This window comes from Mesoplodon densirostris, chromosome 4, assembly GCF_025265405.1.
Source record: "Mesoplodon densirostris isolate mMesDen1 chromosome 4, mMesDen1 primary haplotype, whole genome shotgun sequence".
Lineage (NCBI taxonomy): Eukaryota > Metazoa > Chordata > Mammalia > Artiodactyla > Ziphiidae > Mesoplodon > Mesoplodon densirostris.
The window spans coordinates 88,328,180-88,354,163 of record NC_082664.1 but is presented as its reverse complement, the minus strand read 5'-3'; the positions used below and the strand labels follow the sequence as shown (position 1 = coordinate 88,354,163).

General features: G+C 39.3%; 1 protein-coding gene across 6 annotated transcripts in view; it reads right to left on the bottom strand.

Annotated features, from left to right (window-relative positions):
• TMEM62 (transmembrane protein 62) overlaps positions 1–21,357 on the bottom strand; it is a 34,192-nt gene extending 12,835 nt beyond the window's left edge. Inside the window, exons 1-10 of one of the 6 annotated variants that reach the window (XM_060096706.1) lie at positions 20,895–21,357; positions 20,514–20,625; positions 18,980–19,117; positions 16,696–16,741; positions 12,799–12,940; positions 9,971–10,095; positions 9,701–9,823; positions 6,361–6,516; positions 4,086–4,124; positions 2,916–3,075 (exon numbers count right to left, since the gene is read on the bottom strand). In XM_060096706.1, the coding sequence (XP_059952689.1) occupies positions 2,916–3,075; positions 4,086–4,124; positions 6,361–6,516; positions 9,701–9,823; positions 9,971–10,095; positions 12,799–12,940; positions 16,696–16,741; positions 18,980–19,117; positions 20,514–20,625; positions 20,895–21,074 (1,221 nt within the window). In that variant the 5' untranslated portion in view covers positions 21,075–21,357. Of the gene's footprint in view, positions 1–2,915; positions 3,076–4,085; positions 4,125–6,360; positions 6,517–9,700; positions 9,824–9,970; positions 10,096–12,798; positions 12,941–16,695; positions 16,742–18,979; positions 19,118–20,513; positions 20,701–20,894 lie in introns of those variants that run through there. The other 5 variants (XM_060096708.1, XM_060096707.1, XM_060096710.1 and 2 more) reach the window with 5 other exon arrangements.
• Between the last annotated feature and the right edge of the window lie 4,627 nt (positions 21,358–25,984).

The window sequence follows — 25,984 nt, the reverse complement described above, 5'->3', positions numbered from 1 at the left end:
AATAGAAACTAGATGGGGTAGAGGAACATGCTATATGATAACACATGGATATAAACAGCAAAAATCCAGAACACAGAAACAGTACAGGATAAAAGATCCAGTTTCCAAAGCAAACAAATTGAGAGGGGAAAAAAAAAGGAGGGTGGAGAGGGAACCTATAGGTTAAAAGACACTGAAGAGACAATCACCTAAATGCAATATTTGAGCCTTGTTTGGATTCTTATTTGAACCAACCAAACGCAATTATATGTGACAAAATAAGAAAACTGAACACTAGCCGGATAGTTTGATATTAAGGAATTACTGTTATTTTTCAGGTGTGATATGGTACTATGGTTACATTTTTTTAAAATAGCTCTTTTAGAGATATATACTGTCATATTTACGCAGATGAAATGACATCGTGGTACAGGGAGAAGTGGATGGGGTACAGATGAAACAAGACTGGTCAAAAGTTGATAATCTTTGAAGTTGGGTGAAGGATACATGGAGATTTATTACAGTATTATCTCTTTCATATATTTTAAAAATTCCTCATCATAAAAAGTTTTAAAATAGCAAAAAGAACTTGTACTGGTGTTTATCAAACTTTTATTGCTCAAATGTTCTTACTCTGAATGACAAGTTCTTAGGGTTTTTTTTAAGTTCTTGTTTTAAGGCAGAGATTTTCTTTAATTTTGAGATATAGAGATTTCTAGAGTTTGCTCTTTAAATTGGCAAAGGAGGCACAATAATCTTAAATTCTGGTTCTCAAACTTTAATGCACATCAGAATCACCTGAAGGGACTGTCAAAACAGATGGCTGGGTTCCATCTCCAGAGTTTCTGATACATAGGTGTGAGATGGGATTTCTAACAAGTTCCTAGGTGATGTTGATGCTACTATTTCAGGAACCACACTGAGAACTGATCTAAAGGTCTAGTTGGTACTAGGCTGCCCAGAACTTTACAGATATTCAATAAATACAGTGAATAGATAAAATATAAGATAATAAATCGATGTCTTCTCCCATGAATTTTCCTTTCAGACTTATCTATGGTATACTGTATTTAAAAGGACAGAACTTTCTCACTGATGAATGAGGGGACAGGTTCCCTGTTTAATATTCAGTAGACTAATTTTTTAAAGTTATACTCATAGACATAAAACAGATCAGTGGTTGCCTGGAAATGAGGGTGGAGGGAAGGCAGTTGTAAAGGGACATTAGAAAACTTTTGAGGGTGATAGATCATATTGATTGTAGAAATGGTTTTAAGGATGTATAAGAAAGTCAAAACACAAAATTGTACTCTTTAAATATATGTTTGCTTTAAATATACTCTTTAATATAAATTCTACCTCAATAACATAAGAAATGTTAAACATAAAAAGTACATGTGATTTCACATTTTTACTAAGGATTCAACTAAGCAGGCAGATATGTTCAAGAAATGTGAGCTATGGTTTCTTCCTCATAAAACTACAGAAGCTGGGGTTTGGAAGCAATCCAAAGATTTGGAAATTCCCCATTCCAACAGTGAGCAGGTCTCCTACGGTTGCTCCTACTTCTTCCCCATGACTGTAAAGATAGGGAACAATTTATTCTATGTGCACTTGTATCTTCAAGTCTTTTTAAAATGAGCCAACTTCTAATATGAAAGACCTTAAGGAGTTCATCCCCAGGAGTCCCTCCTTCCACTTCCTACCCATGAGTGTCTTCCTCCTCCTAAGCAGAACACTTCAAAGATGGGTGGTACTGGGCTTCCCTGGTGGCGCAGTGGTTGAGAGTCCGCCTGCCGATGCAAGGAACACGGGTTCATGCCCCGGTCCGGGAAGATCCCACATGCCGTGGAGCGGCTGGGCCCGTGAGCCATGGCCGCAGGGCCTGCGCGTCCAGAGCCTGTGCTCTGCAATGGGAGAGGCCACAACAGTGAGAGGCCCACGTACCACAAGAAAAAAAAAAAAGATGGGTGGCACTGCAAAGTGCCTTCTCTCATTTCCTCATCTATGAATTGGGGATAAAACCACCCACCACATAAGATTGTTATACAGATTTCGTAAAAAATTCTAAGTGTCTGGCATCTCCTTAGAAGAAGCTCAGTAAATAGCTCCTTCCTGCTCTAAATCCTTCTCTGTGACACATACAAAAAAGACAATGAAAATAATCACATGTGTTTTCTGAAGGACTACTTGATAATCTTTAAACTAAGACTTAACATTAAAAGATAAAGTTTAAAACTTCATCAAATCATAAAGTTGTAGAAATTGACAGATTTTTTTTTCCAGAAGCTAATTTTTTAGCACAGTCTATCCCCTAAAGTGTTTCAGATTGTTGATGAAACTGCTTTATTTTGGTGATGATGATCACTTTCTACTCTGGCAGGTCTAGTGAATTAAATGCTCCCCAAGCTGAATCAGAAAAGGGACAGGCAGACAGTTACTGCATGTGCTATCAATGCCCACTCCCCAAACAAAAAATCCCTTTGATGGATGCCTTAAAAATTATTTACCCTAGAGCTTTCAAAAATAGTGACACAATTTCCTATACTTGGAGACAGCAAACAAAGGCGTGGATACATAAATATTAAATGTTTTCCGACTTATTCTATTATCTTCAGGAATATTGGGGAACGTGCTCCCATTATTAAAAGATTCTGGCCAAAGCTGGAAGAAAACAGAAGAATGATTCCCTGGGGATAAAAAGAGGGGACTATAGCCAGTAGTTGCACACTCATGTCCTCTGCCCAGTTTTTAGTCCAAAAGTAGAATTATTCCTGAGTGTCCATTTTCAGAACATACTAAATCCAGTGTATTCAAATTTTTTATTAACTTAGTTTCATCTTATCAATTGACAAAAACAAAACAAAAAACAAATCGGAGTTCAATGTGGTTACAGCCTAATCATTCACATAGCAAGTTGAAAATTACTAACTTACCTGGACGATTACTTCTATGTTATGTGTCTTATTACTGTAGTTTCTTGGATTCCACTTTAGTATGAAAATAGGACCAGACAAATGACTAGCTTGCCCTAAATGAACTCCATCAATCTTAACTGCGACTGAAGTAATGGAAGATAAGGAAAACACCAAGACTCTAAAATGAGAGCATAAATGCATGGTTTTAGGTATTTGGCATTGTTTTTATAAAGAATAATAACCCTATTATAACCTGAAAAGATGTAAGTACAGTTGGCCTTCCATTGGTTGATCTGAGAGTTACTGGGATGTGGAACCTGTGGTTTCTACCAACCATGGATCAAAAATATTCAGAAAAGAAAAATTTCAAGAAAGTTCCAAAAAGCAAACCTTTAATTTGCCTCTCGCCAGCAACTATTTACATGGCAGTTACATTGTGTTAGGTATTATAAGTAATCTAGATATGATTTAAAGTATATGGAGGATGTGCATAGGTTATATGCAAATACTACACCAATTTATATAAAGGACTTGAGCATCTGTACACTTTGGTATTCCCAGGGGGTCCTGGAACAAACCCCCCAGATACCGAGGGACAACGGTAAGGCAGACCATTACATTGTACAATTGTTCATATGACACTCTTCATATGATCTGGTTTCTTTCTAAATGGTGGCTTCTGGAGTTGTATAATTCAGCCAACCTGAATTGGTGGGAAATTAGAAACTATTCTAAATCTAAATCTAATATCCAGCTCCTATCAGGAAACCTGACCGAGAGATGTATGTTCCACTTACCTAGTGATCAAAAGAAATAAATTAAAACATATTGGTACCCTTTTTTCCAGAATAATTAGTAAATTTTTGTAAAAGTACAATATCCAATAATGATAAGAGTGCTGTGAAATTGGCACTCATATTGCTTGGTAACATTATAAATTAGTATCTGTTTTAAAAAGTAATTTGGGGCTTCCCTGGTGGCGAAGTGGTTGAGAGTCCGCCTGCCGATGCAGGAGACATGGGTTCGTGCCCCGGTCCGGGAAGATCCCACATGCCGCAGAGCGGCTAGGCCCGTGAGCCACGGCCGCTGAGCCTGCGCGTCCAGAGCCTGCGCTCCGCAACAGGAGAGGCCACAACAGTGAGAGGCCCGCGTACCGCAAAGAAAAAAAAAAAAAAAGTAATCAGGTACCTTGTGCACTGCTGGTGGGAATGTGAAATGGCGCAGCCACTGTGGAAAACAATGTGGAGGTTCCTCAGAAAATTAAACACAGAATTACCACATGATCCAGCAAGCCCACTTCTGAATATATACCCAAAGAACTGAAAGCAGGGACTGGAAAACATATTTGTACACCCATGTTCATAGCAGCATTATTTACAGTAGTGAAAAGGCAGAAGCAAAAATGTCTATCAACAGGTGAATGGATTATCAAAATGTAGTGTATACATGCAATGAAACAGTGAATACTCAGCCTTAAAAAGCAAGGAAATTCTGAAACATGCTTCAAAATGGATGAGGACATTATGCTAAATGAAAGAAAGCCAGTCACAAAAGGACAAATACTGTATGATTCCCCTATGAGGTACCCAGAGTTGTCAAATTCATAGAGACGGAAAGTAGAATTGGTGGTTGCCAGGGGCTGGGGGGCGGGGAATAGGGAGTTAGTGTTGAATGGGTACAGAGTTGCAGTTTTGGAAGCTGAAAAAAATGGTGGTGATGGTTGCACAACAATATAAAGGTACTTATTGCCACTAAAAATGCTTAACATGGTAAATTTTGTTATGTATATTTTACCACAATTTTCTGAAAAAGAATAATGATTTTAGTTGAAAAAAAAGTAATCAGGCAATCTTTATCAACAGTCACAAAGGAATTCAAACTATTTCACCTAGAATCCTATTTCCAGAACTCTATCTAAAGCAATTATTCAAATGAAGGAAGAATCTATATGCATCAGATGTTCATCCTCAAATTAGAAAAAAATCTAAAAGTTCACCCATAAGATAGGAAAATGGTTAAACTGTGGTCCATTCTCTCTGTTGACAGAAAAAAAGTAGCAATTAGAATACACTGTGCCCTGTGATTACGACTGTGTAAATACAGGCCTGAAAGAGAATGCCTGAGAAGGAAAACTCATGTTAATAATAGTTCTATTGGGGGATGGGGGGGTGGGACAGGGATACATATATAATCCCATTACTCTATTTTCCAAAAGTTATGTTGTACTACTTTTCAAAATAAAATTTAAAAGAGTATATTAAAACAAGTGCCCTTATGTTTGCAAAAGGTTATGTCTCTTGCAAAAGGAATGTTAATGTCTCATTAAGATTCTATTTAATACTACTCAGCCATAAAAAAGAATGAAATAATGCCATCTGCGGCAACATGGATTCAGCTAGAGATTACCATACTAAGTGAAGTTAGAAAGACAAATACCATATAGTATCACTTATATATGGAATCTAAAATATGACACAAATTAACCTATCCATGAAACAGCAACAGAATCAGGGACATAGAAAATAGACTGGTGGTTGCCAAGGGGGAGGGGGTGGGGGAGGGAAAGACTGGGAGTTTGGGATTAGCAGATGCAAACTATTATATACAGGATGGGTAAACAGCAAGGTCCTACAGTACAGCACAGGGAACTATATTCAATATTCTGTGATAAACCATAATGGAAAAGAATATGAAAAAGAATGTATACATGTATTACTGAGTCACTTTGCTCTCAGCAGTAATTAACACATTGTAATTCAACAATACTTCAATAAAAAATAAATTTAAAAAAGATTCTATTTATATACACTGTCAAATTCATATGCCAAATGAATTTTCAATTCCAGAAGGTTTACATAGCTTTTGCTTTTTTGAAAGGCTATGTAGCAAAACAAAAAAATATATACTTCTGATATATGATGTAAATTTTTTAAAGTAGGATACAAATGAATAGGTACATTATGATTACAGCAATGTAAAACCATGCATATAAAAAAAGCGAGAGGGCCTCCCTGGTGGCGCGGTGGTTGAGAGTTCGCCTGCCGATGCAGGGGACACGGGTTCGTGCCCCGGTCCGGGAGGATCCCCCATGCCACGGAGCGGCTGGGCCCGTGAGCCATGGCCGCTGAGCCTGTGCGTCCAGAGCCTGTGCTCCGCAACGGGAGAGGCCACAACAGTGAGAGGCCCGCGTATCAGAAAAAAAAAAAAAAAAAAAGCGAGAATAAAAGACAAAAATAATAATGGTAGGATTATGGGTTTCTAGATTTTTTTTTATTTCAGCAACTTAAAAATTATATACTTTTTAACTGAATAGGAATGAAACAGTAGGCAATTTATATAATGTTTAGATTGCTGAGAAAACTAAAGTAGAGCATCTCATAGCTTTCACATAAGAATGCAATCACAATGACTTATTCTTCATCAATATCAAACTGAAAGTAAATTCTGAAAAACCGCTACATACCTGATGTGTGTTGAGTGAAGGAGTCTTTCTAGTGGCTCATGTTTAGCAGAACTATAGAGGAGTGATTTAGGATTAGTGATAAGAACCACAGGCCACTCGCCAAAGATCAAATCTGCAAAGCTAAAGAGGTCATGATCAAAAGCAAAGATCCGGTACCTAGACACCAGAGGACAATAAGGTAATTTAGTTACTTTATATTATAAGAGGGCCTGAAAGATATATACAGAACAAATGTAAAAATATAAAACTATACTTTCTGAGATCATGAATTTGAATGCAGAGTAAATAATATTGTTCCTCTTTCTTCCCTTGCCCTTATCACTTTATACATTTTGGCACATGTGACATGTGTCACAACTGGGATCTGACTGAAGCAATGAATTTTCACTGTGTCCTAGAACAATGCCTGGTACATAGCATGTACTCTTTAATTTTTAAATAAATGTTTGTTGAATTAAGTCATTTGATTTCTATACTTTAATAAGACTATTTTGAATCTAAAACATTCATCATAAGTCTAATAATATCTGACATTCTTCATCCCATCAACAATGCTACATAAAATATTAAAATAAACACACTTAGAAACCTTTAAACTTTTAAACTTTTATTTCTATAATTTCAAAGAAAACAGCAAAAGTTAAGTGGTTTTGATTTTCTAAATGCACAAGGCAAGGTAAAACTATTCACTAAAAAGTAACCAAGGTTTTGTATTTTCTAACTTTTAGAACTAAGGAGAGAAATTATTAGCTATGGCAGAAACAATAGTGCTCACCAAATACTCCACATGCTCCCCTGCATTTCCCAGTCTCCCTGGTATTAGGTTGGGGCCATGTGACTAGTTCTGGCCAATGGGCTGTGAACAGAAGTGACACGTACCACACTTCTGGTCCAAAGTACTTAAGAATGGGTGTGAGTTCTCTGTGCTCTCTTGCCTGCCCTGGAATTGAGGTGTTGAAATAGTCACATTATAAGATGGAGGAAGTCTGCATCCCTGAGTTACCCCATGGAGGAGAATTTCCCTGACTCATACCGATTTACATAAATGAAAAATAAACATCTGTTGTGTTAAGCCATTGATATTTCTAGATTTATTTGCATCCACAACAAAGCCTAGTCTAACATTACTAATATACTAACTGTTTTTAAAAACTCTCCTAGGGAATTCCCTGGCAGTCCAATGGTTAGGACTCCATGCTCTCACTGCTGAGGGCCAGGGTTCAATCCCCAGTTGGGGAGCTAGGATTCCACAAGCCACAAGGCACAGCCCCCCCAAAAAAAACTCTTCTATTGTACTAATATAATTTAAACGTTTATAAGGGCAGGTAAAGGTTAGGTCCTTTCAGTAAAACAAACTCCAAATAAAACCCCAGGGTTGGAATACAGGAGAGCAGGTGGGAAGAGAAAGAAAGGAAATGGTTCCATAATTAACATCACTTAACTTCTAACTGTAGCATTTATAAGAAATAAAGAAGCTGATCAAGGGTTAGGAAGGCTACCTGGTAAAAGGCAATTCCAGCCCAGCCCACAGCCTCACAGTCAGGAACAGACAGGTCTTAGTTCAAAGTAATTACAGTTGCCAACTAATCACAGGCTTCAAGCATAGCTCTTATACAATTTCTAGAAAAGCCAACTGAAATGAATAAGTACCTTCCAAGATATAAAGCTGCTTTTTAATGAATGGAAGTACAGTTGACCCTTGAACAATGTGGGTGTTGGGGCACCGACCCCCAAGCAGTAGAAAATCCGAGTATAATTTCCCAATCAGCCCTCTGTATCTTCAGTTCCATATCCACAGATTCAACTAACCACAGATGGTGTGGTACTGTAGTATTTTGTGAAAAACATCTGAGTATATGTTGACCTGCACAGTTCAAACTGTGTTGCTCAAAGATCAACTGTAGTTATTAGAAAGATAACATATTCAGCTCAACAAATATTCACTAAGTACCTAATATCTTCATAGCACTGGGTTTGACTAAGTTAAAGAGCAATTGATAAAAAACAATGAGGTGATACTTATTTATACTTAAACTTGCACTTAAGTTATTCTCAAATATATATATTTCTTTCTTCTCAATAAATATATATTTAACTATACTGTATCCTTTTGATAAATAAGTTATGTTTTCTCTTCAGAAGACTTTAACCTTAGATCTACCATATAACCCAGCATTTCCACTCCTGGGTATATATCCAATTTGAAAAGATACATGCACCCCAATGTTCATAGCAGAATTATTTACAATTGTCAAGATGGAAGCAACCTAAGTGTCCATCAACAGAAGAATGGATAAACGAGATGTGGTACATATACAATGAAATACTACTCAGCCATAAAAAAAGAATGAAATTTTGCCAGTTGCAACAGTGATGGACTTGGAGGGTATCATGCTAAGTGAATAAGTCAGACAGAGAAAGACAAATACTGTACGATACCACTTACATGTGGAATCTAAGAAATACAACAAACTAGGGAATATAACAAAAAAGAAACAGACTTACAGATATAGAGAACAAACTACTGGTTACCAGTGGGGAGAGGGAAGGGAGGAGGGGCAAGATAGAGGTAGGGGTTAAGAGGTACAAACTATTACATATAGTTTACAAAATAAACTATTTTGGTACAAAATAAGCTACAGGGATATACTGTACAGCACAGGGAATATACCCAATATTTTATAATATCTATAAATGGAGTATAACCTTTAAAAATTGTGAATCACTATACTGTACAACTGTAACTTATATAATATTGTACAACTATACTTCAATTAAAGAAGTGTTTAATAATAATAATTTTTAAAAGACTTTAACCTTAATAAAACCAACTATAATCTGTTTGAAGAACTTAAATCACTAACATGTTGTAGCAATAGCTAGAAAGGCAGATATAAAATTCAGGGAAAAAGATGACATATTTCTAGCCCTAGTGTTTCTCGAAGTATGGTCCATTGAGCATCTGGTGGACTTTTTTAAAAAAAGCAGTTTCTTGTGTCCTAACCCAGACCAACACAGCCAAAATCTCCAGAGACAGGGCCTGGTAATTTTTATTTTTCATAAGCTCCTCCATAGATCTTGTGTATACTAGATTTTGAGAACTATTTCCTAGAGGATGCGTTTGAAAAGCCAACGTAACATAGTGATGGCAAACATAATTGCTGCAACAAGGTTTCTGCATAAGGATAAAGACTGCCAGATACATATATTCCTTCAAAAACATAGAGATATCACATGTTTTTCCTTAACTGGGATCACTCATGATAGTGATCAGAAAACCATCATTGCTTTAGCAAAACTTACACGTATAAGTTGTATTCTATGGGGGTAGTTCCCTTACCTTCTGTTATCCTTCCAGTCTCCCACCTCAAGTTCCAAAGTGCCCTGGAAGTGACGAGTGTGCAAAACAGGCATCAGTCCACCAAGTGTGTGGAGGTGCCCACACAAATAAGCTGTAGCCGAACTAACCAATGAAAAATAAATGAAATAAATGAACAAAGATAACTTGTGATGCCAAACTAATAAAAATATCTCTTCAGAAAAGCAAGATAGCTAGAACAACATAAAAGAATTAAAAGCAATTAATTTTGATTTTGGAAGCTTGCCTCACCTCATTATGGACCGAATTCCTGGTGATGGAGAAAGGATAGTGGATGTTGTGAAGTGTCCAAACCAAATACTGTGGTTGCTCCGACTACTTTCCTTGGCCAGTAATAAAAGATCCTCCATCTGTTTCTGAAATCAGAGAAAAACAGAAGGAGCTTTAATTAGGGATCAGGCTGAAATCTAATGTCAACAGGTTACACAACTCCCTTGAGGTTTTATAATAAGTATATTACCTCTAAAGCTTAAACCCTACTAATCAGTGACCTGTATGGACCTCTGTAAGTTGCAAACTGTTTAAACATACAATTCATTTGATCCTAAAAATAACTCTGCACTAACTAGGACAGGGATTATTCCCATTTGATAGATAAAGAAACAGAAATAAACAATCTTTAAATTACATAAATTTTTTTATTTATTTATAAATTTCTTTGCAGCAATGAAGAAGAACCACTAATCTTTTCAGGCCTGTATACCACAGTGCAATTAATAAAGAGGATATTGAAACTAAACTTCTAAAACAAGATGTACGTATGTCCACAGAAAGCCTTGTACCTGAATATTTACAACATTCTACTCATAACAGACAAAAACTAGAAACCGCCAAAAAATTGCAGTATATCCATACTCATACAATGGAATACTACTCAGCAATAAAAAGGATACACACAGTAATACAGATGAATCTCAAAAACATACTAAGCAAAAGAAGCCAGACACAAGAGTACATACTGTATGATTTCATCTATGTAAAATTCTAGAACAAACAGCACTAATCTATACTGACAGAAAACCGGTCAGTGGTTCCCTGGGACTGCAGGTGAAGACTAACAACACAAGAGAACTTTCTGGGGTAATGGAAATGTTCTCTCTTGATTGTGGTGAGTTACACCAGTATATACATTTGTCAAAGCTCTTCAAATACTCAAAATGAGTGCATTTTATTGTCTGTAAACCATCCCTCATAAAGATGATTTCTAAAATAATTTGTATATATAAAAATATACATTAATATTATCTCCGAAGTGCTTATAGCAATGAATTCCTGGGCCCTACTTTCAGAGTTTCTAATTTGTTAAGTCTCAGACAAAGCTTAGGAATCTGCATTTTACAAAACAGCTGCTTTTCATGCAGATTATCAAATCATACCTTAAAAAACATTATTCTAAGGGGTAGGCTTTAAAATAATAAGCTGATCAACTCTGTCTAAAGACACTCAGTAGACAGGAAACAAAATATACCTTCCTTAAATAAAATGCCTAATAAACCCAAAGCATTTAATAATATTCTGTTCAAGTTTCTTTGAACCCTCATATCACTTTGAATCTTTCAGCACTTAGCAAATTCTGCCTTTTATTATAGTTATTTCTGTATAGGTCTTAAGCCCCACCAGTACATTAAATATTCTAAGAGGCCAAGCACTTGATCTTATCACGCTTGTATTCTTATATATGGGCACGCATGTCTTGCATTTGGGCACGTGCTCAATAATGAGTTGACATTTGCTGTACCAAGAAATAATTAGAGGTTCTCAGATGTGACTTTCCGTACAGTTTTAATCCAGCAACAATTTTCACCGAGCTTAACGAAAAATACTTTAGGGCTTCCCTGGTGGCACAAGTGGTTGAGAGTCCGCCTGCCGATGCAGGGGACACGGGTTCATGCCCTGGTCCGGGAAGATCCCACATGCCGCGGAGCGGCTAGGCCCGTGAGCCATGGCCGCTGAGCCTGTGCGTCCGGAGCCTGTGCTCCGCAATGGGAGAGGCCACAACAGTGAGAGGCCCGCATACCACACACACACAAAAAATACTTTAGAAGAAACTTATTTAGGACTTCCTTGGCGGCACAGTGGTTAAGAATCTGCCTGCCAATGCAGGGCACACAGGTTCGATCCCTGATCTGGGAAAATGCCACATGCCGCGGAGCAACTAAGCCCGTGCGCCACAACTACTGAGCCTGCACTCTAGAGCCCACAAGCCACAACTATAGAGCCCACACACCACAACTACTGAAGCCCACGCACCTAGAGCCCATGCCCACAAAAAGAGAAGCCACTGCAATGAGAAGCCCGCGCACCGCAAGGAAGAGTAGCAAGCGCACCGTAAGAAGAATAGCCCCCGCTCATCACAACTATAGAAAGCCCGCATGCAGCAATGAAGACCCAATGCAGACAAAAAATAAATGAAAAAAAAAAGAAAAGAAAACTCATTTACTTCAATGGTTGCCCTTCTCTTACCAAAAAAGTATAGACCATTAGTTAGAAATGGCAACTGTGGGGATTTAGGAATATACCATATAGTATACAAAGCTGTATGCCCTGCACCTTGCAAAGTGCATGCTGCACTTAGTACGTATTTATTTTTTAAAAATATTTATTTATTTATTTGGCTGCGCTGGGTTAGTTGCAGCATGCAGGATCTTCGTTGCAGTATGTGGGCTCTTTTAGTTGTGGTATGCGGGCTCTTAGTTGTGGCATGTGGGATCTAGTTCCCTGACCAGGAATCAAACCCTGGTCCCCAGCATTGGGAGTAAGGAGTCTTAACCACTGGACCACCAGGGAAGTCCCAGTACATATTTAACAAATGTTTACTGAATTAATGTAAAATGTGAGGTACTGCTTTCCCAGATTTTGGAACAAGGACAGGGATAACAATAATAGGGTTCAAGTAGTCAATAATTTCTTCTAGCCATACCTGTAACCACAGCAGAATTTTCCTCAAGCATTTCTAGATAAGAACTTGTATACCTAGTATAACTTTAAGTGAGCCGCATGTATCTGGGAAAAGATAAAATAGGTTAGCTGCAAAGGGAAGTGAGATTTTTTTACTGTACCTGATCTAAAATTCCAAAGAAATTAAAAGGTCTCTTAGGCCCTGGATTTAGGGTGGCATCCAAAGAGATGAAAGAATAGTTGCCAAAGGGAGTACTGTGGACGTAATGGAAAGAGCCATCCCTACGTACAGCAGAATATTTCCTAAAAAATACAAGACAGGCAAGTTTTAGTGCAATCATAAAATGACAGAATGAGTTTAAATTCCTGCCCTAATATCACACTATATTTTGCCTCCCTTTGAAAAGGAAATTTCCATGATCTGACAGAGAAATACACAAAACTAGATCCACAATGGATACATCGATTAAAAGAAATTTTAAAGATTTTCTCCCATTGTCTCCAAAGATTCAGGCAAACATAGTCATCAGTAACCAAGCACAAGGTCACCAAGCAAAGCAGAGAAGGAGGTGACTAATTTAGGTGGTCCACTAAACATTTTAAAGGAGATTAGTCAGAATCCAGGGAAATGGTATTTATCAATCATTTAAAATTTTAGTGAGGGCCTTCTAAGTACCTAGCAGAATTCTTGGTGTAGTGAGATACAACTGTTTACTTCTTGAAACAGGACTGCAGAGGCTTAAGTCACAATAAAGCCTTGCAAAGATGAAGTCATCAAGCCAGGAGAAAAATGTTAGGTCTGGGCCAGTAAATCTTTTACTGGTTCCTAAAAATATATTGAAAACATACACAGGGTCCACATCCAGTAATGAAAGTCCTCACCACCTTAAGTATCAACAGTATTCAAGTGTCCAGAAAGTTGGAGAGTGAAGAGCAGGGAGAAAGGATGGGTAACAGAGTACACAGCGTCGGCACTCATTAAGTATTTGTTGAATAAATGTGAAAGAAAGTATAGATTATATTTGGAGGATACCTTTATTATTCAAATGTCAGAACATTAAAAGAAAATATCTAAGTGTCTTATATGATGTTTTACCTAAGAGCACATATGAGAAAAATACAAATAAACTTCTGAAATTTAATGTGCTATCAGGGAGCTATTTTTAAGCAACAGCCAACAAATATATCATAAATAAATATATTATCATAGATATTACAATTAATAGTCAATTAGCTCCTCTTGGTATTTTTTGAATTTCTATTTCAGGGTTTTTTCCTCATTAAAATTTGTATTTATAGTTTTCCTGCTTAGTTTGTTTTCAGAGTTATTCTTCAGGATCTTATTATATCTTACATATGTTGTTTTCCTTCCTACATTTTTGACATATTGAAATCCAACTATCTAAAATAAAATCCAACTACTTGAAAGCAGAGGTTAAAATATACAATAGTTTTTGAATTCTGGATTTTGGCATCTCTGAGGCATTGCAGAGATCAAGATTTAACCTTAAGATTTTTTTCCTTCCAGTTGATATTTCTGTAATGTCTATATCTCTAGCAAAATGTCACATATTAAATCCGGATAAAGTTTAGGTGGTTAGAAACAAAAATATAAAGGTAAGAAACTTTAAAGTGACTAATAATTTTACCTTCCCAATAACTAATCAGACTCTAAGTCCTATTGATTCTTTGAAAATGTCTCTTAAGCCCATTCTCACAGTCGCCATCAAAGATACAAATAGTTAAAAAGAAGTGAAAGATTTTCATCTCTGTCCTTTTCCTTCCTCACATTAACAAAAGAGGACAACCTCCTCTTCCAAGTTAAGGTGACTCTAGTTATATGTTAACCAATGCTTTTTGACCTACCATCCTCAAATTCACCATCCCCATATCCATGACCCTTTTTCAGACAGGTATGTCTTATATTCATTTCAGGCCTTTTCCTTATGATGGTTAGACTGCTGCAGGATTCTTCTATTTGGTCTACACAACTCTAATCTCTCCCTTTTCCTTTTTATCCCTATCCCTATTTTGTCGTGTGTCTGCCCTTTATAAAATACTATTTTCATTGTTACTTATCTCCTTAGGAACCTATACTGGATTATAAACTATTACCCATCACATCTAAATTTCTGTGCTTGTCACTTGACACCTCCATAAATTGGCTCTACACTATCTACCCAGTGTCACACCAATCCTCAATATGAACCTTTATTCTGGTGACAGCAGCTTCCTTACTGCCCCCCAAAAGCTCATTCCAGCTTTCTTAATGTATTTTTAAATTTTTTAAATTTATTTATTTGGCTGCATCGGGTCTTCGTTGTGGCACACAGGATCTTCGTTGCAGCATATGGGATCTTTCAGTTGCGACATGCAGGATCTTTTAGTTGTGGCATGCAACTAAAGCTCTGTTTATACTGATCCTTTCAAAATATACCCCTCAGAATTTCTTACTTCTCCAAACGTTACCCGTCTTTTAAGACTGGACACAATTTTCACTTCTTCTACAAAGTTTTCTCTAACTTGCAGCTAGTAGATAAGTAAGTTCTAGAGATCTAAAGCACAGTATAGTACTTATAGTCAACAATACTGTATTATAAACTTCAAAGTTGCTAACAGACCAGACCTTAATTGTTCTCACCACAAAAAAAGAAACAGTAAGTGTGTCACTTGTGACAGGGTTATTAGCTAACCCTATGGTGACAGTCATATTGCAATATATAAATGTATCACATGAACACGCTAACCCTATGGTGACAGTCATATTGCAATATATAAATGTATCACATGAACACACTGTATACCTTAAACTTACACAATGTTATATGTCAATTATATCTCAATAAAAAATAAAGTCTGCTCTATGTCCACCCCATGCTAACCTCTGCCTTTTCTGATTTCTTATAGTGATAATTAAGTGTAATAAATAATCTAGCATTTCACAGCCATTCCTTCATGTTTTTTCTTTTCATGTCCTTTTCTAATTGTTTCCTGAACAATTTTTATCTCCCTTAGCTAGACTTACTTGAAGGTAGAGGCCATATTTTTTAATATTAGCTCTTGTATCTCTCACACTATCCAACTAATTATAGGCTCTTAAGACTTGCTACTTGACTGACTGACAGTGTAAAACAAAGCTACTGAATACCATGGAACAGAAAGTGAAATTACAGCCAAAAGAAGAATTCCAATACAGTGAAACTAGAGAATGGGCTTTCTAACTCAAAGATCCTTTCATATTCATGCACATAAAATTTTTTTTAATATTTGTATGACATACTGGACAAAGCAGCAAGGGGTGAACAACTGGGCTCTTCAGCCACCCCAGAGGCTAACAGAATCAGTATCTCAGCATTATTAAAATCCACAGTACTCTGGTTGATAACCTCTGATCTAAACGATTTTTGCTGTGCATCAATGGCAAAAAAAAAAAAAAAGTCTGTATAGAATATTAAAAGTACCATTAGTCGACAAAAAGCATTAAAGTATATGAAATAAAAAGAATAAAAGGGACTTCCATGGTGGCGCAGTGGTTACGAATACACCTGCCAATGCAGGGGACATGGGTTCGATCCCTGGTCCAGGAAGATCCCACATGCTGTGGAGCAACTAAGCCCGTGCACCACAGCTACTGAGCCTGCACTCTAGAGCCCACGAGCCACAACTGCTGAGCCTGCATGCCACAACTACTGAAGCCCGTGTGTCTAGAGCTCATGCTCCACAACAAGAGAGGCCACTGAAATGAGAAGCCCATGCATCGCAATGATGAGTAGCCCCTGCTCACTGCAACTAGAGAGAGCCCTCATGCAGTAACGAAGACCCAATGCAGCCAAAAATAAATAATTTTTTAAAAAAAGAATAAAAGGAAAGAAGAGGTCCAAGCAAACAAACAAAAAAATGAATCACCAAAATAATAATAATAAACTAAAAGCCTCCTTTTCTAAATTACCAGAGGTTCTTTTCTCTGTTAAAAAATGTTTTCACCCATTCAGTGAATTGATTGCACCCTCCTTGTAACAGACTCTACATTGTGGTCTGTCGTCTGTTCATTACAGTACCTGTAATAATTCTCAACACTCTCCAGACTTGGAATGTTGAATGCATCTAATTAAAAAGAAAAGAGCAAACATCATCTATATTAAAAAGAAAAATGCAAACATGTTAATGACTAAAGAAAAATGACAATTCTTTCAATAACACTTTAGATGATAGATGCCAATTAATTAGATTGGCATTTAATTTTAATTTTTAAAACTTGATAATAGAATTCAGGTTATCTGGAAACTTATCTAAAGCACCTAGTATACTGAAGAACAATAAATATTTTGAATTATGTACTACTCAGAATAAATCAATTTGAAGTTATAAGACTGGACCACTGTTGATGCTGTTTTAATTGTGTGATTCTGGAAGCCAGGAAGGACTGGATTCATGCCTGATATTGGATCCATGTCATGGGCTTCTAAACAGCAGATGACTTTGATAACAGGGCCAAAGCCCCTCTTTTTAAATCGTAAAAAAGATTCAGTAACAAAGAAGTTATATAATGGTAAGGGAAAAGGTTAAGGACATCATAGAATATTTATCTGGAAATATAATAATTTCATAGAGCTTGACTGCTTGGGTGCATTAGCTAAAATTGCTTATCAGCTTTGACTTCCAAGAATCCACTACATTTCTAATAACCTTAGAAAGTAAGCTGCAAGCTCAATTTAGGCCAAAAGAAATATTATTGTGTATATAATCCTCTTGCTAAGAGAACAATTCTGTTAGAGTTAAATCTTCTTTTTTTTTTTTTGGCAACACTGCATGGCTTGTGGGATCTCAGTTTCTGAACCAGGGATTGAATCCAGGCCACGGTAGTGAAGTGCCGAATACTAACATTTAGACCACCAAAGAACTGCCTATTATAGTTAAATCTTAATAAAGATTTATATATATATATATATACACACGCGCACACACACATATATACCATAAGCATTTATGCCTATACAAGTCAAATTAAATGATTATGAACTCCAAAGAACTATCCAAATTATTTAATCACAAAACTCCATTTGATATTTGTTACTTTAAATATATCAGTAGTTTGGCTTGGAAAACTTTTTTAATATACACAGATTTGCTTTTATTGCAAAAGAATTTGACTTGTACCCTTAATTAAGATCAGGGAAAAAAGGGAATGTAAACATACCAGAGAAAGTTGTAAGCCAGAATCCTATTTTTAATTTATAATTTCTAGCTGCTCTGTAAGAACTATAGTTGACCCTTGAACAACACAGGTTTGAACTATGTCAATCCACTTATATGCAGATTTTTTTCAATACATACATACTATAGTACTACACAGATCCTTGGTTGGTTGAATCTGCAGATGCATAGGGCCGACTGTAAAGTTATATCCGAATTTTTGACTGCTTGGGGGTCAGTGCCCCTAACCCCCACATTCTTCAAGGGTCAACTGTTTTTATAAAGAGGGATTTTCCGATCTAACCAATAGCTGTCTATTTCACCAGATAGAATTTAAAAAGATAGCTTTTAAAAATATATATAAATAGATACTCATCAGCAATGAATAATGAAGTGAAGCAGACAAATGAAATACTTAAGTAACCAATAAGAAAGTCAACCTTTATGAAACAAACAGATCTACCATCAGGACTCCTGGAAAACAGTTCAATTCCTTATTAACACAACAATTATAATCTAAAAAATGGGAAGGGGTTATCCATTTCTCTCTCCATGCATATTGGGATATATTTGTAATTTTAATTTTTAAATATATATACAGCAAAATTCAATCTTTGTGATGTACAGTTCTATGGATTTTGACAAACGCATAGTCATGTATCTACCACCACAATCAACATACAGAACAGTTCTATTACCCCGCAAAATTATCTCATGATGCCTCTTTTTAGTCAGCCTCTCCCTCCATCTTCAACCCTTTGCAACCACAGTTTGTTCTCTGTCTATAGTTTTGCCTTTTCTTGAATGTCATATAAATGGAATTATACAGTAATGTAGACTTATGGGTTTGGCTTTTTTCACTTAGCAAAATTATATCTTTTTAAACATCCATCTGCATGGATTTTGCTATATGCTTTTCTCCCATGTAAAGAAGAAAGAAACCATACCAGTTTCCCCCTCAAGGTCTAACAGTGACATCTGATGTTTTAAAATCACATATTATAGTTGAATTTCATAGTTGTGGCCTTTAGTATATCTAAGCTTATGTTACAACGTCCCATTTTGTAATTTTACAATTTAAATTGGAGAATCTAGGCTTCTGAAGGAAAAAAAATCTAGTCTTAATTATAACTGGGACTTGACTCTTACCATGATTTCCTTTGATATCGAGCCACTTGGTTTTTTCCATGACCCTTGTCTTCTTCAGAATACCCTGGTAAGTTTGCCATTCTGCCTCTTGCTGCCTGGATCCCAAATTTTCCTTTGTTTTGGCGTCTGTCAGGTCTCCTGTAGGTTTACGTAAGAATTGAATAACAATGCAAAATAAAGCTGGGCTGGGGTTCAATTTTTTTTTTAATGCACACTGAAGAACAAAGATATTTAAAGTACTCAACATGTATTAGCATAACCACTTATGAATCCATCTCTGTCCAAAGCAAGACATCGAAAATAAGATTCTCAGCACCGGCTTTATTTGTTTCTTAGCAAATGCCTACTTAACTTCCTGTGATATTAGAAATGGGTTATGAAAAATGTATCTTTAAAGGGAGCAGTACAAAATGCATCTTGAGACTCTGATGAAATGAAAACTCTTTAATAAGAAATTCCAACACTTTGGGAAGGTGTAAATATCCATGGTAACCTTATTTTCCAAACCCCAAATCAGGATATGTGATCTGACCAAGTATTATTTTTACAGCAAGAAACAATCTGGAAAGTGTAGTTTGGAAAATGAAATACCAAAATTTCTGGGAAACTAGACAGACATTTGAAATTGAGATTGTCCATAAAATGAGGACTCCATCATATCAGCAGAGGTGTTTCAGTAAGGTGGGTGAAAGATGAATCCCCCAAGAGCCAGGATAGATGCTCCTTTAGCTTCTTCTCCAACACAGTTGGGAGCAAAGGGTTTGGGGGTTTGAACACTCTAGGGAACCAAGTCACAGAAGTACCAAAGGATGGAAAAAAAAAAAAAAAGTGTCCTGAGTTACTTGAAGCCTCAAACAACTGACAATATAAGATTTTTTTTTTTTTTTTCTTTTTGCGGTATGCGGGCCTCTCACTGTTGTGGCCTCTCCCGTTGCGGAGCACAGGCTCCGGATGCGCAGGCCCAGCGGCCATGGCTCACGGGCCCAGCCGCTCCGCGGCATATGGGATCCTCCCAGACCGGGGCACGAACCCGTATCCCCTGCATCGGCAGGCGGACTCTTAACCACTGCGCCACCAGGGAGGCCCACAATATAAGATTAATACTGTAAAGAAAATGGAAAAGTTAAGAAAAAAAAAAGAAGAAGAAGAAGAGGAGGAGGAGGAGGAGGAGAAACAAAACTTTTCGTTTCTGGTTAAAGGGCTTTCTCTAAGTCTCTCTCAAATCCAGAGCTGCAAAAACAACAAAAAAAAACAGGTAACAGATACGGCAGACGGAACACTAACACGAGAATCAAGAGCCTTGCTTCCACCGCTTGGACGAAACCTTGCTATGGCAAGTCATTTAGCCCGGATCTTGACTCAGTTACCCATAGGCAAAGGAAATTATAATATCCTATCTCCTCTACAGGAGGAGGACTCACCTAAGGCTGTGGCTAAAGTTCTCCTAACGTCCCCAAATTAAAAGCCTGCAGCCCTGTCTGCATTCTACCATCCGGACCACAGAACAACATGACAGCACGGCAATCCTCCCTACCTGTTGCTAGGACGAGAGCTGGTTGAATGATGTCAATAGTTTCAGAACAGAACTTCTCTAAGTCTACAGCTCTGCCTGGATCGCGAAACCTGCTCAGGTGAATGTCGGATATCTGCCGAAAGCAGTATTAAACAGAGATATCTGAGTCAGGAAGAGGCAGCACGAACAGAGACGACCCAGTGGCTCTCTCCGGCGGAAGGAAAAAGCAAAGACGCAGTGCATCAACGAAACCCCCGGAAAAGGACGGAGCACCAACCCCCTCTCCCCCAGCCCAGAGTGTGGGCCCAAACAGGAGCGGGTCGCGACCCCGCTGCTGGCGTCTCACCGCGCGGCGCCAGCTCTGCACCCACCCAGCCCCCGCCTGAGCTCCCGCTGCGTCACCTGCAAACCCCAGAAGATGTTGCTCGCTCCGGGGCCCGGCGCAGGGTGCGGGCTCCGGGGGGTACGGGGCTGGGGCAGTGGCGAGGGCGGCCCTGCCAGGCCGTAGTGCTCCAAGAGCACTGCCGCCAACGCCGCGGCCGCCAGCCCGGCGACCACCCTGACGGCCAGCGCTGCGGCCATTCCGCGCGCCGGGGCGCGGCACTCGTGTGCGGGGACGGGTCAGGGACCGGCACCGGGACCGAGCGGTGCCCCCCGGGAGCTGCTCTGGCCGCACTTCCGGACTCTATGGCCGCGGGGCCTACGTCGCCGGTCTGGTCCGCCGGCGCTGGCACCTGCGCCTGGCTGTGTACCTGCAGGCCGCCCGCGGCTCTGGGCTCGGTTTGCTAATGCAATGCGGGGTAAGAAAAAAAAAAAGACCTTGACCCCCAGCGCCACTCGCAGTAGCCGTGGGGTGGCAGGGAAGGAGCCCCGGTCTGGGAGGCGGAGGCTAGCGTCCTGACTCCGCCTTAGTCAATCATGCCGGACCTCGGTGATCGGTTTCCTTGCAAACCAGAGTTAATACCTACCGAGCGTACTTCACAGGGTTGTTGTGAGAATCAAAATATGTATGAGGACGCCTTTTAAAAATTGCTGCACACATGTGGCAGGTGGCTTTCTCTGGTTCCTTCTGATTATTAACAAAGTCGCTTTGTAGGTTTTCTGTAGATTTAATCCGTATGTTTTGTGAAAGTTGTTTTTTCCTAACACTGATTTCATGTGCACTTGGTTACATGATAGTCTAATACGGTGGTGTGCCATTCATTTAATACATTTTAAAATACTTCCTATGGGCCAGGTACAAGAGAAGAATTACATTAGGGTCCTGCCCTTAATTTATCTAACCATTCCCTTATTGTTGAACTTTTGGATTGTTTATTATGTTCTGAATAAACTTTTTTTTTTTTTTTTTTTTGGCGGTACGCGGGCCTCTCACTGTTGTGGCCTCTCCCGTTGCGGAGCACAGGCTCCGGACGCGCAGGCTCAGCGGCCATGGCTCATGGGCCCAGTCGCTCCGCGACATGTGGGATCTTCCCGGACCGGGGCACGAACCCGTGTCCCCTGCATCGGCAGGTGGACTCTCAACCACTGCGCCACCAGGGAAGCCCCTGACTAAACATTTTTGAATAAACATGTTTTGAAAAACATTCTGGGTAAACATATTTCTGTTCTCAATAAACAGTTTTATATGAATACAGCCCCCTTTTTGAGTTATTTTATTGGGCTGTGTTGCCAGTATTTAAGTTATGCCTATTTCAATTCATTAAATATTTTTTTAGTACCTTTGGAATTCAAGACATTGATCTAAGCAGAAAACATAAAGAAACATAATGGTAGGTAGCTAAAAAGTTCACTATCTTAGAAGTTTATGTAGCAGAGAGAAATACACAAATGAGGTTGAGAAGAACATGCCATTTTGCTACAAGTGACATTGAGATATAAAAGGCTACAGGAAGGTTAAAACCTGGAGAGATGACTTCTTTGGAGAGACTCTGGAAAAGTTTAATTAAGGAGGTGGCATATAAAGGATGGATAGTATTTCTGAGTGGCAGAGATTGGGGGCAGGGTGGGGAGAAGCACTTTCCACCAGAACCTAACAACATGAACCAGAACATTAAGGTGAGAAAACGCAGGTCATGTTGAAGAGACAGTGAGAGTCTTCCTTATCCAGGGGTTGGGCATCTGTGGATTCAACCAACCCATGGGGGTGTGGAAGCTGCAGATACAGAGAGCCAAATTTGGGACTTGGGCACCCAGTGGTTTTGGCAGTTGGGTGGTGGGGGGTGGAAGGTGGGGACAGACTCCTGGAACTGAAACAGGAGGGAAGGGGGCAGGGCACAACCTTTAAAAGAATGACATAGATGTTGAGGATACAACAAAAACTGGTTAGAACCGCCTAGGTCCAAGATGGCGGGAGATTTAACTTCCAGTAGACCTTGAGCCTCATTATATGCTCATTGTAATGCATTAGCATGCTAAATGACACACCACACCCACAGGCGCCATGACAGTTCGAAGCTGACCATAAAAGGCCAAATAGTGGGCAGAGGCCCAATTCCTGGAAATCCCTGCCTTTCCCCCAAAATAGTTGAAATAATCCTCCCACTCATTAGCCTATGAAATTACCCAGCCCATAAAAAACTAACCATGCCGTATTTCGGGGCCACTCCCACTTTCTGAGAGGGTCTACATTCTGTCTTTGGAGTGTGTTTCTCCCATGGCCACTCTCACCTTCTGATATGGACTACATTCTGTCTATGGAATGTGTATCTCTCTAAATAAATCCACTTCTTACCTATCACTTTGCCTCTTGCTGAATTCCTTCTGAGGAATTGTGTGCTGAGACATGAAGAACCTGAGTTTCATTAAGTTCTGAGACCAGGTATGTGATCTCAAATAAAGACAGTGGGTTCGAGTTCCAGCCCATGGGTTCAAGTCCCAACCTGAGTTTTTGCTGGGTTCAAATCCCATCTGTGTTGTGCAGTTTCAGAACAAATACCCTGCACATACCAAGGGACAATGTACTTTAGTTTCGTTGGGGCTGGGTTATACCTAGAGGAATTAGACCAGACCCTTTGTTTGACCCACATTGAGGAAGTGAGACAGGAAGGGGGCAGGGCACAACCTTTAAAAGAATGGCATAGCCATTGAGGACACGACATAAACCAACTAAGTCCAAGATGGTGGAAGATTTGACTTCCAGTAGACCTTGAGCCTCATTATATGCTCATTATAATAAATTAGCATGCTAAATGACACACCCACAGGCGCCATGACAGTTCCAGGGCTGACCATAAAAAGCCAAAAAGTGGGTGCTGGCCCAATTCCTGGAAATCTCTACTCCTTCCCCCAAATAGTTGGAATAATCATCCCACTTATTAGCCTATGAAATTACCCAGCCCATAAAAACTAACCACCCCATATTTCAGGGCCACTTTCTGGGACAGACCACATTCTGTCTATGGAACGTGTATCTCTCTAAATAAACCTGCTTTCACTTTTCTACAGCTCACTCTTGAATTCTTTCCTGTGCAAGGCCAAGGACCCTCACTTGGCAGCCAGTCCCACAGACTCACTCAAGACCTGGGACATGACCCTCCTCTTGTGCCCCCCCCCCTTTTTTTTTCCTGCAACAGAAAGCCTCTATAAATGCCAAGAGTGACGATAGATCTGGCAATGGCATAGGGAACCAATTAAACAGAGAGATGTGGCAGAGAGTCCTGTTAAAAGAATATTGCACTAATTCTGTGTTACGATCTGAATATGTCCCCACAAAATTCATATGTTGATAGTATTTGGAGGTGGGGTCTTTGGGCTCCAACCTCCTGAATGGGATTAGTGCCTTTATAAAAGAGACCCTAGAAAGATCCCTGGCCCCTTCCACCATCTGAGGATGAGGCAGGAGATAGGTGTACCCCAGGCTGAGCAGCTGGAGTTTGTCCCCTGTGGGGGGACAGTAGCAGAGAGGATCTGAGCCCTGCCCAGATAAAAGATAAAGAGACCACATATTTCTCATTCTCGAAGTCAAGGAGACCTTCCCAACTACACACATGCAGAAAGGCTCCTTGGAGGTCAAAAAGGGAGTGACGTCAACCTACCCATAGGCCTCTTCGCTAGAATCCATCTTGGCTAAGAGATGTGCATGCGTGCACACATGGGAGGACCCTGAGATAAACCAAATATGGACTCAGAACCAGGCAAAGCAAGATGATTGGCCAGAGGAAACCCAGAACAAATGCCCCATATAAGTGATTCAAACTACCACGAGGGCACAACCCTCTGCGACGGCCCATGTGTGTCTATTCACAGGTACTCTTTTTCCTCCTAATAAACACTTTACTTGTTTCATTACTTTCTGTCTCCTGGGGAAATTCATTTCTACAAAGCCAAGGGCCAAGGCCTTGTCACTATGTTGCAATTTAAATAGCAGTGAGAGTTTTCTTTCTTCTCCTGAGAGCAAGGAAAACAAAGGGAACAGCAAACAGGCTAGAGAAGAAACATAACCTGCCCTGAAAGAGTTAATCACTCCTTGTTTTACTTTAACTGTCACTAAGTTGTAGTAACTAGATTTGTACTTTACAAAGCTAATCTGACACTATGTAATTTACATTGGGCACCTATCACCCCTAACTCTGTGTGAGTTACAACCTCACACAGGATGCCTGTCACCCCCTAACCTTATTACCTCCAAGCACTTACATTCTATATGCCCCTGGCAACAAATCACCCCCTGTAGTTTTTGCATTTCAGAAACAAGGTCACCGGCCAATAAACCAGAGGCAAAGGGACACATTTACCAGCCTGCAGGACCTCAATTACCGGGCCTGATGCCAGCTACGACTGTTTTGAAATAATGCAAAGGAAAGGAAGAATGCAAGACTTTCACTACTTTGATCCTTATCTTATACCCAGGACGGTGAGCCCCACATATAAAATTTTACCTGATTTCCAAGGAGTTGGGGGACACAGTTCTTGAGACACTAGCCTGCTGTGTCTTCCCTTCTGCCTGGCAGAAAAATAAAGCCATCTCTCTCTTTCTCCAAAATCCCTGTCTCCATATTTCTGTTCAGCATTGGTACACAGGGAAGCCGACATTTCAGCAACAACTGGACACTGTCCCTGGTGGTCTAGTGGCTAGGATTCAGCACTCTAACTGACACAGCCTGACTTCAGTCTCTGGATGAGGAACCAAAATCCTGCTTCAAGCCACTACAGGCCAAGGCCATCCAAGATCAAGGACACAGCAAGAAGTCAGCAGTCTGCAACCTGGAAGAGTGTCTTCACCAGAACCTGACCACACTGGCACCCTGATCTTACACTTCCAGCCTACAGAACAGTGAGAAATAAATTTCTGTTATTTACAAACCACCCAGTCTGTGATATTCTGTTATAGCAGCCTGAATGGACTAAGATATCCAGGTGGTGGGTAATTACAAAGGCCTGAAGTAGGAAGGTGGAAGAGTGTGACATTGAGATTAGAAAGGAAGGATTGTAAAGACAGATACTACAGAATTTGAAAGCTGGTTGGATATTTGAAGGAAGAACAAAAGATA